The sequence below is a fragment of the Pseudonaja textilis genome, chromosome 1 (assembly GCF_049901715.1).
Source record: "Pseudonaja textilis isolate UNSWEBS1 chromosome 1, rPseTex1.2, whole genome shotgun sequence".
NCBI lineage: Eukaryota > Metazoa > Chordata > Lepidosauria > Squamata > Elapidae > Pseudonaja > Pseudonaja textilis.
The window spans coordinates 19058318-19070587 of record NC_141990.1 but is presented as its reverse complement, the minus strand read 5'-3'; the positions used below and the strand labels follow the sequence as shown (position 1 = coordinate 19070587).

Genomic DNA, 12270 nt, shown 5'->3' with positions numbered 1-12270 from the left:
AGCAATAGCACTTAGACTTATATACCGCTTAAATACCACTTTACAGCCCTCTCTGAGCAGTTTACAGAGTCAGCCTATTGCCCCCAACAATCTGGGCCCTCATCTTACCCACCTCGGAAGGATGGAAGGCTGAGTCAACCTGGAGCCTGGTGAGATTCGAACTGCCAAATTGCAGGCATTCAGCAAAAGTAGCCTGCAGTACAGCATTCTAACCACTGTGCCACCACAGCTCTTTGCAAGCATAAGTAATGTTGCAAGCATACACAGAAGAAAGGAAGTCTGCATCGCATTGGCACGTTGCTAGTTTTGTCATTTCAACAAAAGCCTCATGTCCTGTGGACACATCTACAGGGTCTATCGCACTGGTAGATGAGCTGCTGCAGGTGGCAGATTGTCAAGTTCTTTGGCAGCTGCCTCAAAGCCAAGAGCCACATCTTTTTCAAGCACAATTTCTCCAGTTTCTCTTTTGGATGCAGCTGCAAGAATTACAGCAACTGACTTTACAGCCAATATGTCCCCATGTGGTTACAGGCTGGAGACTTTCTGATTTTCTTTCAAACAGCTTTTTTACAGCTGGTGTCTTCACTGGTAACAGGAAATCTGGCAGCTGGTTGTTTATATAAGGGTCTCCTAAATCCTTATCAGTCTGGGAACCAACTACAGTGTGACACTGATGCTGAACAGTGGAGAAGACTGGCAACAAGTAGGAACATGGAGCTGTTTGTGTAACACAACCTCTCTTGCATCCCTAAACAGTGGTGGGATTCAAAAAATTTTACTACCAGTTCTTTGCCTGTGGCTTGGTGGATGTGATATGGCTTGGTGGGCATGGCAGGGGAAGGATAATGTAAAATCTCCATTCCCACCCCAACCCTGGGGGAAGATTACTGCAAAATCCAATTCCTTCTCCACCCCACTAACCTGCTTTCCAGCTCCATTCTCCTGTGCAGGGCAACAAAAAAAGACCCAGCCAATCAGCTGGGACTCGGGAGACAGAGAATAGATGGGGGCGGGGCCAACCAATTCTCCAGAATTGGTCAGAACCTGCTCTGCCCCTAAACCAGAGGTGTCAAACTTGTGGCCGATGGGCCGGATGCATCACTGCTGGCCATGCCCACCCCCAGTTTAGCAAAGGGGGAAAAAGTTACAATACGACAAGTGACGACAATGTGTCATCACGAGTTTGACACCCCTGCTCTAATAAACAGTCCTATTTTCACTGGTTGTCCAGCTTCTCTTCTAACTGAACCTTATTTGCTAGCCCACACAATGATTTTCATAGCCACTGGTCTAGTCAGACAGATACAGCAGGTGATTTCAGCACTGATGCTTAACCTCATAATCCAGATCCTTATACCTTCTGCCCACCAATGAACGCCTTCATTTTAATCAGGATTTAGCCACAAAGCCCTTTCTTGGGTCCAGAATTCACGTAGACGTAGTGTAGAGAGTAAGGAAGATTACCTTGTAGGAGGCAAAAGGGCAGATCTTTTTTAAAATCCAGGGCAGCCAGACAACATTTGGAATAAGCTCAGATGGATGCCTCCTAATTTACTGAATTAAAAGGGGGTGGAGGAGGAAATATAGCACAATTAGACTTGCAAGATTTTGGTATTAAGAGTTAAACTCAATAAAGGAAGTTTTAGCTTTCCTGTGGAGCTGGTTTTATGGTCTGGGCTATCCAGTGGGGCTGACATGTAACTTTATTTGCGAAGAACCAGACTTCTTTTGAGTACATCTTCCGACTGAATGAATCTTTCAACAGTGTATCTTGGGGGGAATATCTCAGGAACCAGTTCCTGTTTACAAAACTGTATAAAGTATGAGGTCACAGCGGTCACAACCTTTCTGGCTTGGCGGATGGGAATGGGGGGAGAGGAAGAGGATGATTCTGTGTGAGTGGCAAGCCCGTGCACAACCATGCACTGCTCCATTTGCACACGCTCCATTGTTCAAATGGAGCTGAGTGTGCGAGCACCCACTGCTTGCTCAAATGGAGCTTTGCGCACGCACACACACACATGCCACTCGTGCAAATGAACCTGCACATGCTCTCTTGCCTGCCACTTGCACGGCCTGGTTTTGAAACGGGGCCATAGTGGGCCGCAGACGGGTGGTTGGGGACTCCTGGTATAGGTAGTTCTCAATCTACAACCACAATTGGGATTGGGACTTTTATTGCTAAGTGAAGCAGTTGTTAAGTGAGTCACATCCACTTTTATTATCTTTTTTTGCTTGCAGCCATTAAGCAAATCTCCCAGTCATTAAGCAAACCCAGATTTCCCCCATTGGTTTTGCTTGTTGGAGGTCCACTGGGAAAGTCACAAATGGTGATAAGAGACCCCCAAGACACTGCAACCATGGTAAATGTGTATGCTGGTTGGCAAGTGCCCCAATTTTTATCACGTGACCATGAGGACACTGAGATGGCCTAAGTGCAAAAACTGGTGGTAAGTGACGTTTTTTCAGCCCCATGGTAACATCGAGCAGTTGTTAAATGAATGCAAGCACAGCAGTGGTGCGTTTCAAATATTTTTACTTATGTTGGCTGGAGAATTCAGAGAGTTGAAGTCCACAAGTTTTAAAGTTGCCAAGTTTGGAGACCTCTGAGGTAGACAGTTAACAGAGCCTCTCTCCACAAAGGAAGCATTGTCAGAGATGAGGAACCCAGTCTGGGGCTCTCCAACTAGTTTAGTTTCCTCTTGGAAGGAATTTTAGACCCACACATCAAGAAAACTTCAGTATAGGACGAATGGCAATTGCTACGTTTAGAATCACAGCCTAGTTCAAGTAACTTCCAAGCCTCTTTCACTTTTTATGACAAAAGTTACCTCTTAGCTAGTCCCCTCGGTAGGCCGAGATCTAATGCCGATCGTGTCTCTGGGCGTGTACAGAGCTCTCTCTTTCTCTCCCTTCCCGACTGACTAACCCCTGCTCGATCTCGAGCTCAGGCATCCCCTCCCGCCTGCCTCACCTGAGCCGCTCCAGGCTGGCTTCTCCCTCCGGCTCTGGTGCTCGTCTGAGCGGGCAGGAGCCCGAGCAGCGCCGCGATCAGGGCAGCAGCCGCGGCCATCGCCTCGCAGCCGCCGCTCCGCCTCCCGTCCCGCCGAGGGAGCCGATCGATGGAGCCGGGAAGCTTAAGCCACGCTCAGCCCGCTTCGGCTTCGGTCTCTCCACCCATCCGGCAGGGCTGAACTGAGCACGCCCCGGTCCACGGGCAGGGCGCCGGCTGAAGCTCTCCGCCGTCCTCCCGGGCTCAATCGGGAAGGTAGTTTCGCCTCGCCCCGCCGCGTAACTCGGCCGCGCCTCCTTGTCCTGGGGCTTCGGGGTGGGCAGAAACCCAACCGGGGAAGACAAAAACTCAAGGACAACGCACGCCAGCACTCGCGCTGGGTTGTTCTTTCTTTCTTTTTCTTTCTTTCTTTCTTTCTTCTTTCTTTCAACCTTGGTTTGCAATCCCCGCTGCTTCTGAACAAAGGGATCCCCTTCCTCGTGATACTTTCTATGGGAGCCGGTGCAAAAAAGTAGAAAGGCTTAGTTGGAAGTGGGAATGGCGAGGAAGGAAAGAAAGACACCCCTGGGGAATTAACTAGATCGGTTGAATCGATTGCATCCAACTAAGGCAGGGGTCTCCAACCTTGGCAACTTTAAGCCTTTGCTGGCTGCGGAATTCTGGGAATTGAAGTCCTCCAGGCTTAAAGTTGCCAAGGTTGGAGACCCCCTGAACTAAGGTGTTGCAAACAGCGGCCAGAAAAGTAAACCTCGGTTGCCCCGTTCACGGGCCAGAGCAAGAACCGATCCCTCGATTCCCCGATCAAGCTGGCCGATGACGTCATTCGCTGCTCTTTCCCCCGAAAAAAACCCCAGGGAGATTTTAGCGTACTAGCTAAAACTAACTAACTAACTAGTGCTCCCCACAGATTTCACATCAGTGCGTGGCTACCCATCTCCAGAATAGACAAACGCTAAACCAAAAGAACTAGAACTGGCATTTGTCCGATCTTTAATTACATTGATCATCAGCCCATTAAAATGCACTTCTGGTACTCCACGTGGCTTTGGTTAGTTGAGACTTTCTCAGCAGTGGTTTTGGCAAGATAAAGAAAGTCTCAGCCAAGTCAGCTTTGGCATATTTGGGGCAGTTTGCTATAAAGACCACCAAAGCCCCATTAGGCAAACTAAGACCTTGGCAATCTAAACTAGTACTGTCTGTTGGAGACAGATATTTCAGATTTAATTCTCATATGTTGCACTAATGTATTGTTTTAAGATAAAGGCTCAAATGCAAGGATGGAAGAGGCATCAGCTCCTTCCTTTTGTAAAATCTTCTTTTTTCCTTTTCAAAATATCTTTATTCAGTTTCAGAATCAAACATTATAAAGTACAAACTAAAATAAAAGGAAAAAGGAATAACAGGACAGATTTAAAAATCCCCCCAAAATACATTAAACAAATCTAGAACAAAAAGGATCTCCAACTTTTTTAGTAGAGAAATAATACAGTAACGTTATAAAAACCTCTCTCTTGATTTTAAGTGAATAATACCAATCTTTAAAATAACTTAAAATACATTCAACATTCTAAGAAATTCCACATGAGATCTGGTATCTCCCTTCAAGATTTGCTGATGGGAGAATATTAAAGTCAGTGAAGTTGAAAACTCTCCAATATTTTGGGAAAATGAGTTAAGATATTACGTTGCTTATGGGATATATACAAAGCAACTAGCTGCACCCTTGTAAAAATTATGCTTTATCTTTTTACCTGCCTACTTCTTAGTCTCCACTCCAGAATGTATTTGGCAGAACTCTACCCCATGCCCCAAATCCTGGAGGAAAACCTACTTATCCCATCTTTCCAGGCTGCGTGGAAGGGGTTCACCAATATCAGTGGGGCCAGGTCTTGTGGGAGGAAATTCTACTTAGCCAGACATCACATATTCTCACCCAGGTTGGTAACAGACTGGGAGAGAATGCTGCATTAAGTACAGCGTGCCACTTGATTCCCCTTTAAAACCTGGATTGGATAGACTCACCCAGCCAGGAATGATGGAGCCCCAATTCTACTCCATAAAGAAGTTCAGATAGACGTATCGTTTGTCAACCATGACAACTTTAAAAAATGCGTGGACTTCAACTCCCAGAATGACTCACTGGGGAATTCATGGCTGGCTGGGGAATACTGGCTGAGGAATTCTGGAAGTTGAAGTCCACCAACTTAATGTTGTCAAGTTTGAAAAAAACACTGATGTAGTCTTTTTTTCTCTTGAAAACGTTCCGTTCCAAAGAATATTTTCTGTCTCCATCCAGTCTGGGAATTTCCAGGGTAGGTGAAATTTTTCAGGGAAATTTTCCTTTCCCCTCGTGAAAATGGCACGATTATGACCAAACTCCAGTCTTCAGTTACTCAGTCCGTATAAGTAAATAATCAGGCCAGGACTGGCACCTACTATGCCTGAATGTTGTTGTTGTTTTTTAATATATACTCCAGACAAATCGTGTCAATGTTATGGTTACTTTCTGGATTTTTGGCACTTTTGACATTTGTAACTAGCCAGAATGGGAGAGAATGTGTACAGCAGTAGGTTGGTTTGCAAAGTGACTTCCAGAAGAGAAACCTTAAATGCACATACAACAGTGTAATCCTGTTTCAGATTGATTTGGTCTTCGGTTGCACTAGCCAAAATGTGCCCATACTGATCAAGAACTGTCCTGTCAGGAGAGAATTCTGCACATAGCAAAGGTGCAACAAAGCTGGTTACCTAGTTGAAAGCCCTTTCTTATCAAAGAGTACAGGTAATATTCGATTTATGACCGCAATTGAGCCCAAAATTTATATTGCTGAGACATTTGTTGAATGAATTTTGTCCCATTTACGATCTCCCTTGCCACAGTTGTTAAGTGAATCACTGCATTTGTTAAGTTAATAATATGGTTGTTAAGTGAATCTGGCTTCCCTTAACTTTGCTTGCCGGGTCGTAAAAGGTGATTACATGACCACGGGAAACTGCAACCGTCATAAATATATGAATCAGTTGCCAGGTGTTTAAATTATGATTAGATGACCATGGGGATGCCGCAACAGTCATAAAGGTGAAAAAGTCACTTTTTTCAGTGCCGTTGTATGTTCGAACAGTCACTAAACAAACTGTTGTAAGTCAAGGACTACCTGTATAAAGCCCAGATGAGCAATAATCAGTATCAATGAGTGCCTTAGCATTTGTGAAAAATAACAATGATGCATTGTTGCAGCCCAGTCCTTTGTTTGAAAGTACAGTATGCTTCCCTGCCTAGGGCAAAGTCAGCTAAGCTGGAATAATAAAAAGTAGTTAGGAAAAGGGAAAGGGAGCAGAGGTGGCATTCAGCAGGTTCTGACCAGTTCTGGAGAACCGGTAGAGGAAATTTTGAGTAGTTCGGAGAACTGGCAAATTCCACCTCTGACTGGCCCCGACCCCATCTCTTCTCTGCCTCCCAAGTCCCAACTGATTGGCTGGGTCTTCTTTGGTTGCCCTGCACAGGAGAACGGAGCTGGAAAGCAGGTTAGTGGGATGGGGAGGGAATGGGGATTTTGGAGTAACCTTCCCCTGCCACACTCACCAAGCCACACCACGCCACCAAGCCATGGCCACAGAACCAGTAAAAAAATTTGAATCCCACCACTGAAATGGAGGTAGAGCAAGGGAAAGATCTTGTCATAGGAAGGCCTTGTCCGTAGCATGCCACAAATAGCATGTTTAGTAGAACTGTCTCAAAAACATATTTAAAATATGGAGTTCTTGGTGTACTCTGAGTTTGGTTATTTATTTATAGAGGTTTTGTTATCCATGTTAGGTAACATTATTAATGCAAGGGAGGGTGGGGTTTGCTCACTGCTCATTTGCTGCTAATTGCACTGCAAATATTGGTGGGGCTGTGATTTTCTCATTAATAGTTCTTTGATTAGGGTATTGTTTTCTGTTTGATTGTTTACTTAATGTTAATTCCTACTTATCTGGGTGTTGGCTGCTGGAGAGGATGTGTTCTGGATTTTGTCTCCTTAGCTTTTTTTATTGTCACTTTAGAATGGTGTGTAAATATAGTTTATTTCTATAGGGTATTGATGGCTGACTTGTCTGAATGTCAGGTTTCCAGGAATTGCCTAGCGTTTTAAAATTTAGCTTGGTCTAGGATGCTGTTTCCAGTTAAAACTACGATAGAATCTGTCCGCGTATTGTGAGATTTCTGAGACATCCATTTGTGTCTCTATTGCTTGTTGGTGTATATGGATACGCTCCGCTAGTCTTATACAATGGCTGTTACAATCCTTACACTCTATGTCGATGATTCCTCTTTTTCTCTACTTGGGTTACTGTGTCTTGGCTTTATTTAAGATGTTTTTAGATCAGGGGTGTCAAACTCAAGGCCCACAGGCTGGAATTGGCCTGTGCTTAGATCTGGCCCGTGGGGTCACCATGGAAACAATGAAGGACCAGCCTGCGGTGCCTCAGCCATCAAAAATGGAGCTCGGGAGGGCCGTGTGTGGCTCTCCCAGGCTCCGTTTTCAGCCATGACGGCCTCCTGCAGCCCTCTGCCAGCAACAATGGAGCTTGGGGGCTTAATTTTTGCTGGCAGGGGGCTGCAGGAGGCAGTCGCGGCTGAAACCAGAGCCTGGGTGGGCTGTGTGTGGCCTCCCCAGGGGTGGGGATGAGCAGGCATGGCCAGCTTGACTCCACTCATCAAGGCTGTTTTCAGCCCTGACGGCCTCCCGGCCCTCCCAAGGTCAAACACAACCCTGATGTGTCCCTCAATTAAATCGAGTTTGACATCTGTTTCAATGGTTTGGGTACTGATGCCACGCAGTTGTAATAGTCTGCTGGTTGTTTCTGAGATGTTTTTGATCTAGGGCAGTGCCGTCCTTTTCATAGCTCTTGTTGGTTGTGCTGCAGTGGGCTGAGTGGTCAGGCACTTTATGATGAAGTTTCATGGGTATTCATTTTGCTGGGTGGTTGTATATACATTTTGTTTCTTTTTTTCTGGTGTTCTGGGTTGCTGCAATGCATTTCTATTTCTTGCAATGAAGATAGTCCTCCAGTTACGACCACAATTGAGCCCAAAATGTATGTTAAGTGAAACATTTGAGTTTGTCCCATTTTATGACTTTGCTTGCCATATTTGTTAAGCGAATCACCGCAGTTGTTAAACTAGTAACAGGGTTGTTAAGTGAATTTGGTCTCCCCAGTAACTTTGCTTGTCAGAAAGGTCGCAAAAGGGGATCCCATGACCCTGGGACACTGACCGTTGGAAATGTGAATCCGTTATCGAGCATCCGAATGCAAATCACATGACCATGGAGATGCTGCAATGGCCATAAGCGTGAGAAATGGTCATCAGTCACGTTTTTCAGTGCTATTGTAATTTCGAATGGTCACTAAGTAAACTGTTGTAAGTCGGAGACTACCTGTATGTTTAAAGCTTGTGATTTTAAATAGATGGCATTCCATAACTTTGGGGCTTCCAATGAAGAACTTGTCTATTCTATCACATCACCAAGGTTTGTGATGCAAAAAAAATCAAAATAAGTAATTCTTCTGAATATTTATCTTGCTTGGTTGCAAGATCTACTTGTTTCCACTGCATTCCCACCTCAAAGCCATTGATGCAGTGTGGCAAAACGCTTGCTAGAACTCTTCAACTGGCTTGTTGCACAGGTTGATGCTGTTTTAGGGGTTAAGAGGAAATGAAAGGTCATCCAGTTGGCTTACGTGCCTGACTAGAACAGATCTAGCACCTTAAATACTGAAAGAAAACCCACACTGCCTATCAAATGCAGGTCCCAAACTGTTCAGGGAGTTAAAAGATTAAGTCCACTTTGAATTAGCTTTTGAAATACACTGGATGCCCTCTTGATTGGCACATCACTATAAATAGTATTTTTTAGCACCTGGATGGTCTATGTTATTAGGCAGAAACTGAGGCAAAACATCAGTGAGTAGTTAGTGACGTGGTCTTTTCTACTATCGATTAATTTCGTTTGGTAAAATTTATGACAAAAAGGGAAAAAGAAATCTTCCTGGTCATAAAAATACAAGGAATGCAGATTCTGGCATCAGTTATTTAAAGAATGAGGAGTGGCAACTAAGTAGCCCCCAACAGCAGCTGATGTACTGTCTGGAGCCAGATGAAAGCTCCATGCACAGCAAGCCAGAGGCATGAATCACACTTGACAAGGCACCGTGAGGCTTTTAAAAGGATGGACCATCACTCCAGTTAGGAGACAAGCTATTTTCCTGATCATGACCACTACTGTCTAGACAAGGCAGCCTTGAGTGGCCAAACTTACACTCTGAAGGAACCACCCTGTTCAGGAGACAACGCATCGATCATTGTCTATACACGCATTCCCAGGTTTGTCCACTGTACTTGCAGTGCAGCCACAGCCCTGAAAAAGCAACTTTTTAAAAACAGAATAACAGTGTTAGAAGAGATCTTGGAGGTCTTCTAGTCCAGCCTCCTGCTCAAGGAGACACTACCACTTCAGACAAATGGTTGTACAATCTTTAAAAAAACATCTAGTGAAGGACCAGGGCAGACAGGATACCTGTGTTCCAACATTGCTCTGCTCCAAGATCATGTCTTTTGACAAGCAAAGTCAATGGGGAAGCGAGATTCACTTAACAGCCGGGTTGCTAACTTATCAACTGCAGTGATTCACTTAACAACTATGGCAAGAAAGGTCGTAAAATGGGGCAAAACTCAGTTAACAAATGTCTCTCTTAACCAAAATTTTGAACTCAATTGTGGTCATCAGTTGAGGACTACCTGTAAGGCATGTGTGCACACACCACCTTGTATACCCATTAATAATTCAGACATGAGTTGGATGCACCACACTCACCAAATCAATTTTTAAAAATGTAGCAATTACCAAAATATCTTGGCCAAGGTCAACATAATTTGTGTCTATCCCTGAAATTTGGTGAACATTTCAGCTATTTTTATTTAAAATTCTCCAAAAAGAAATTGTCCATGTAACACAAATCTGCATGGAGTTCCCTTGGCACACAGTTTAAAGTGTATTTTATACATTTACATACGTGTGCATACATACCTGGATTATTTTTTAAAAAAACTTTAGTTTGTCCTGAATCTACTGCCAATAACCTTTATTGAAGGATGATCAAATTCTCCTAAAAGGAAAAAAAAAATCATTCTCCCCCAGTACTCCACCCTTAATGCAGAGTACACAACCTTTTATTTTATTCATCCAACATCATTCCCCCCTTAAATCAATATTCCCTTAATGCAGGTTTCCCTTATACAGAATATGATCCTTCCTATGCACCCCTTTGCAATAATCTCAATTCTCTTTCCTATATAGCCTGAGTCTGTTTAAAATAACAGTACAATATTTCAAATATGGCATCAGACCCTAATCTGTGTAGCAGTGGTTGATTCTAAATCTTTTACACAATTCCAAATCCGCAATTTGTCTCCTTTTCCTTTTCAATTCCACGTTATTAAGAATCCTTCATAGAAATGAGCAAGACTTCTCTCTGCAAATTTAAGCCATTCATTTGATTTTTTTTTTTTTGATGGAAGCAAAGAGCACCACCTACAGCTCCGTTTCCTACAGGACAATCCGAACTACTTGTCGTGAAACACCCATATGAAACATCCAGGTGTTGAAACCTACTGACAATTTCCAGCATCCTGAATACTGCAACTTTCACTCTAGTGGTAGCATGAGACGGAGTCTACAACCCACACAAGTGGCTCAGGTAGTGCAGCTCATCCAGGATGGCACTTCAATGCGAGCTGTGGCAAGGTTTGCTGTATGTCAATGTAGTGTCCAGAGCATGGAGGCGCTACCAGGAGACAGGCCAGTACATCAGGAGACGTGGAGGAGGCCGTAGGAAGGCAACAACCCAGCATCAGGACTGCTACCTCCACCTTTGTGCAAGGAGGGACAGGAGGAGCACTGCTAGAGCCCTGCAAAATGACCTCCAACGGGCCACAAAAATGCATGTGGCTGCTCAAATGGTCAGAAACAGACTCCTTGAAGGTGGTATGAGGGCCCGACACCCACAGGTGGGGGGTTGTGCTTACAGCCTAACACCGTGCAGGATGTTTGGCATTTGCCAGAGAACACCAAGATTGGCAAATTCGCCACTGGCGCCCTGTGCTCTTCAGATGAAAGCAGGTTCACACTGAGCACATGTGACAGACATGACAGTCTGGAGACACCGTGGAGAACGTTCTGCTGCCTGCAACATCCTCCAGCATGACCGGCTTGGCAGTGGGTCAGTAATGGTGTGGGGTGGCATTTCTTTAGGGGGCTGCACAGCCCTCCATGTGCTCGCCAGAGGTAGCCTGACCGCCATTAGGTACCGAGATGAGATCCTCAGACCCCTTGTGAGACCATATGCTGGTGCGGTTGGCCCTGGGTTCCTCCTAATGCACGACAATGTTAGACCTCATGTGGCGGGAGTGTGTCAGCAGTTCCTGCAAGACGAAGGCATTGATGCTATGGACTGGCCTACCCGTTCCGCAGACCTGAATCCAACTGAGCACATCTGGAACATCATGTCTCGCTCCATCCACCAACGCCATGTTGTACCAGACTGTCCAGGAGTTGGGGGGTGCTTTAGACCAGGTGTGGGAGGAGATCCCTCAGGAGACCATCCGCCACCTCATCAGGAGCATGCCCAGGCATTGTAGGGAGGTCATACAGGCACGTGGAGGCCACACACACTACTGAGCCTCATTTTGACTTGTTTTAAGGATATTACATCAAAGTTGGATCAGCCTGTAGTGTTTTTTTCCACTTTAATTTTGAGTGTAGCTCCAAATCCAGACCTCCATAGGTTGCTAAATTTGGTTTCCATTGATAATTTTTGTGTGATTTTGTTGTCAGCACATTCAACTATGTAATGAACAAAGTATTTAATAAGAATATTTCATTCATTCAGATCTAGGATGTCTTATTTTTGTGTTCCCTTTATTTTTTTGAGCAGTGTACTTATTTCTACAACAATACACAAGATTCCTTTTGGTAGATGGGTGGCCATATTAAAAAATGTAAGGTTAAACATGATAGATAATCCTTAACATTAGCTTGTGTGGATGTGGACAATACCCATTAAAATTCTCAAGTTCAAAAAGATTTCCAATAGATCTTGGCTATGCATAGCCTAATACCTCTTCACAGTGAACAAATTTGTTAGTATATGACAATTTGCATATATTAGATCTACAGAACACAAATGGTTCCTTCCAAAACTGTTCTCATTTT

General features: G+C 44.5%; 1 protein-coding gene across 1 annotated transcript in view; it reads right to left on the bottom strand.

Moving 5' to 3' along the window:
- Positions 1 to 3258, bottom strand: part of MMP28 (matrix metallopeptidase 28) — a 28562-nt gene extending 25304 nt beyond the window's left edge. The window contains exon 1 of the mRNA XM_026708662.2: positions 2975 to 3258. Coding sequence (XP_026564447.1) covers positions 2975 to 3073 — 99 coding nt within the window. The 5' untranslated portion in view covers positions 3074 to 3258. The remainder of the gene's footprint in view (positions 1 to 2974) is intronic.
- Between the last annotated feature and the right edge of the window lie 9012 nt (positions 3259 to 12270).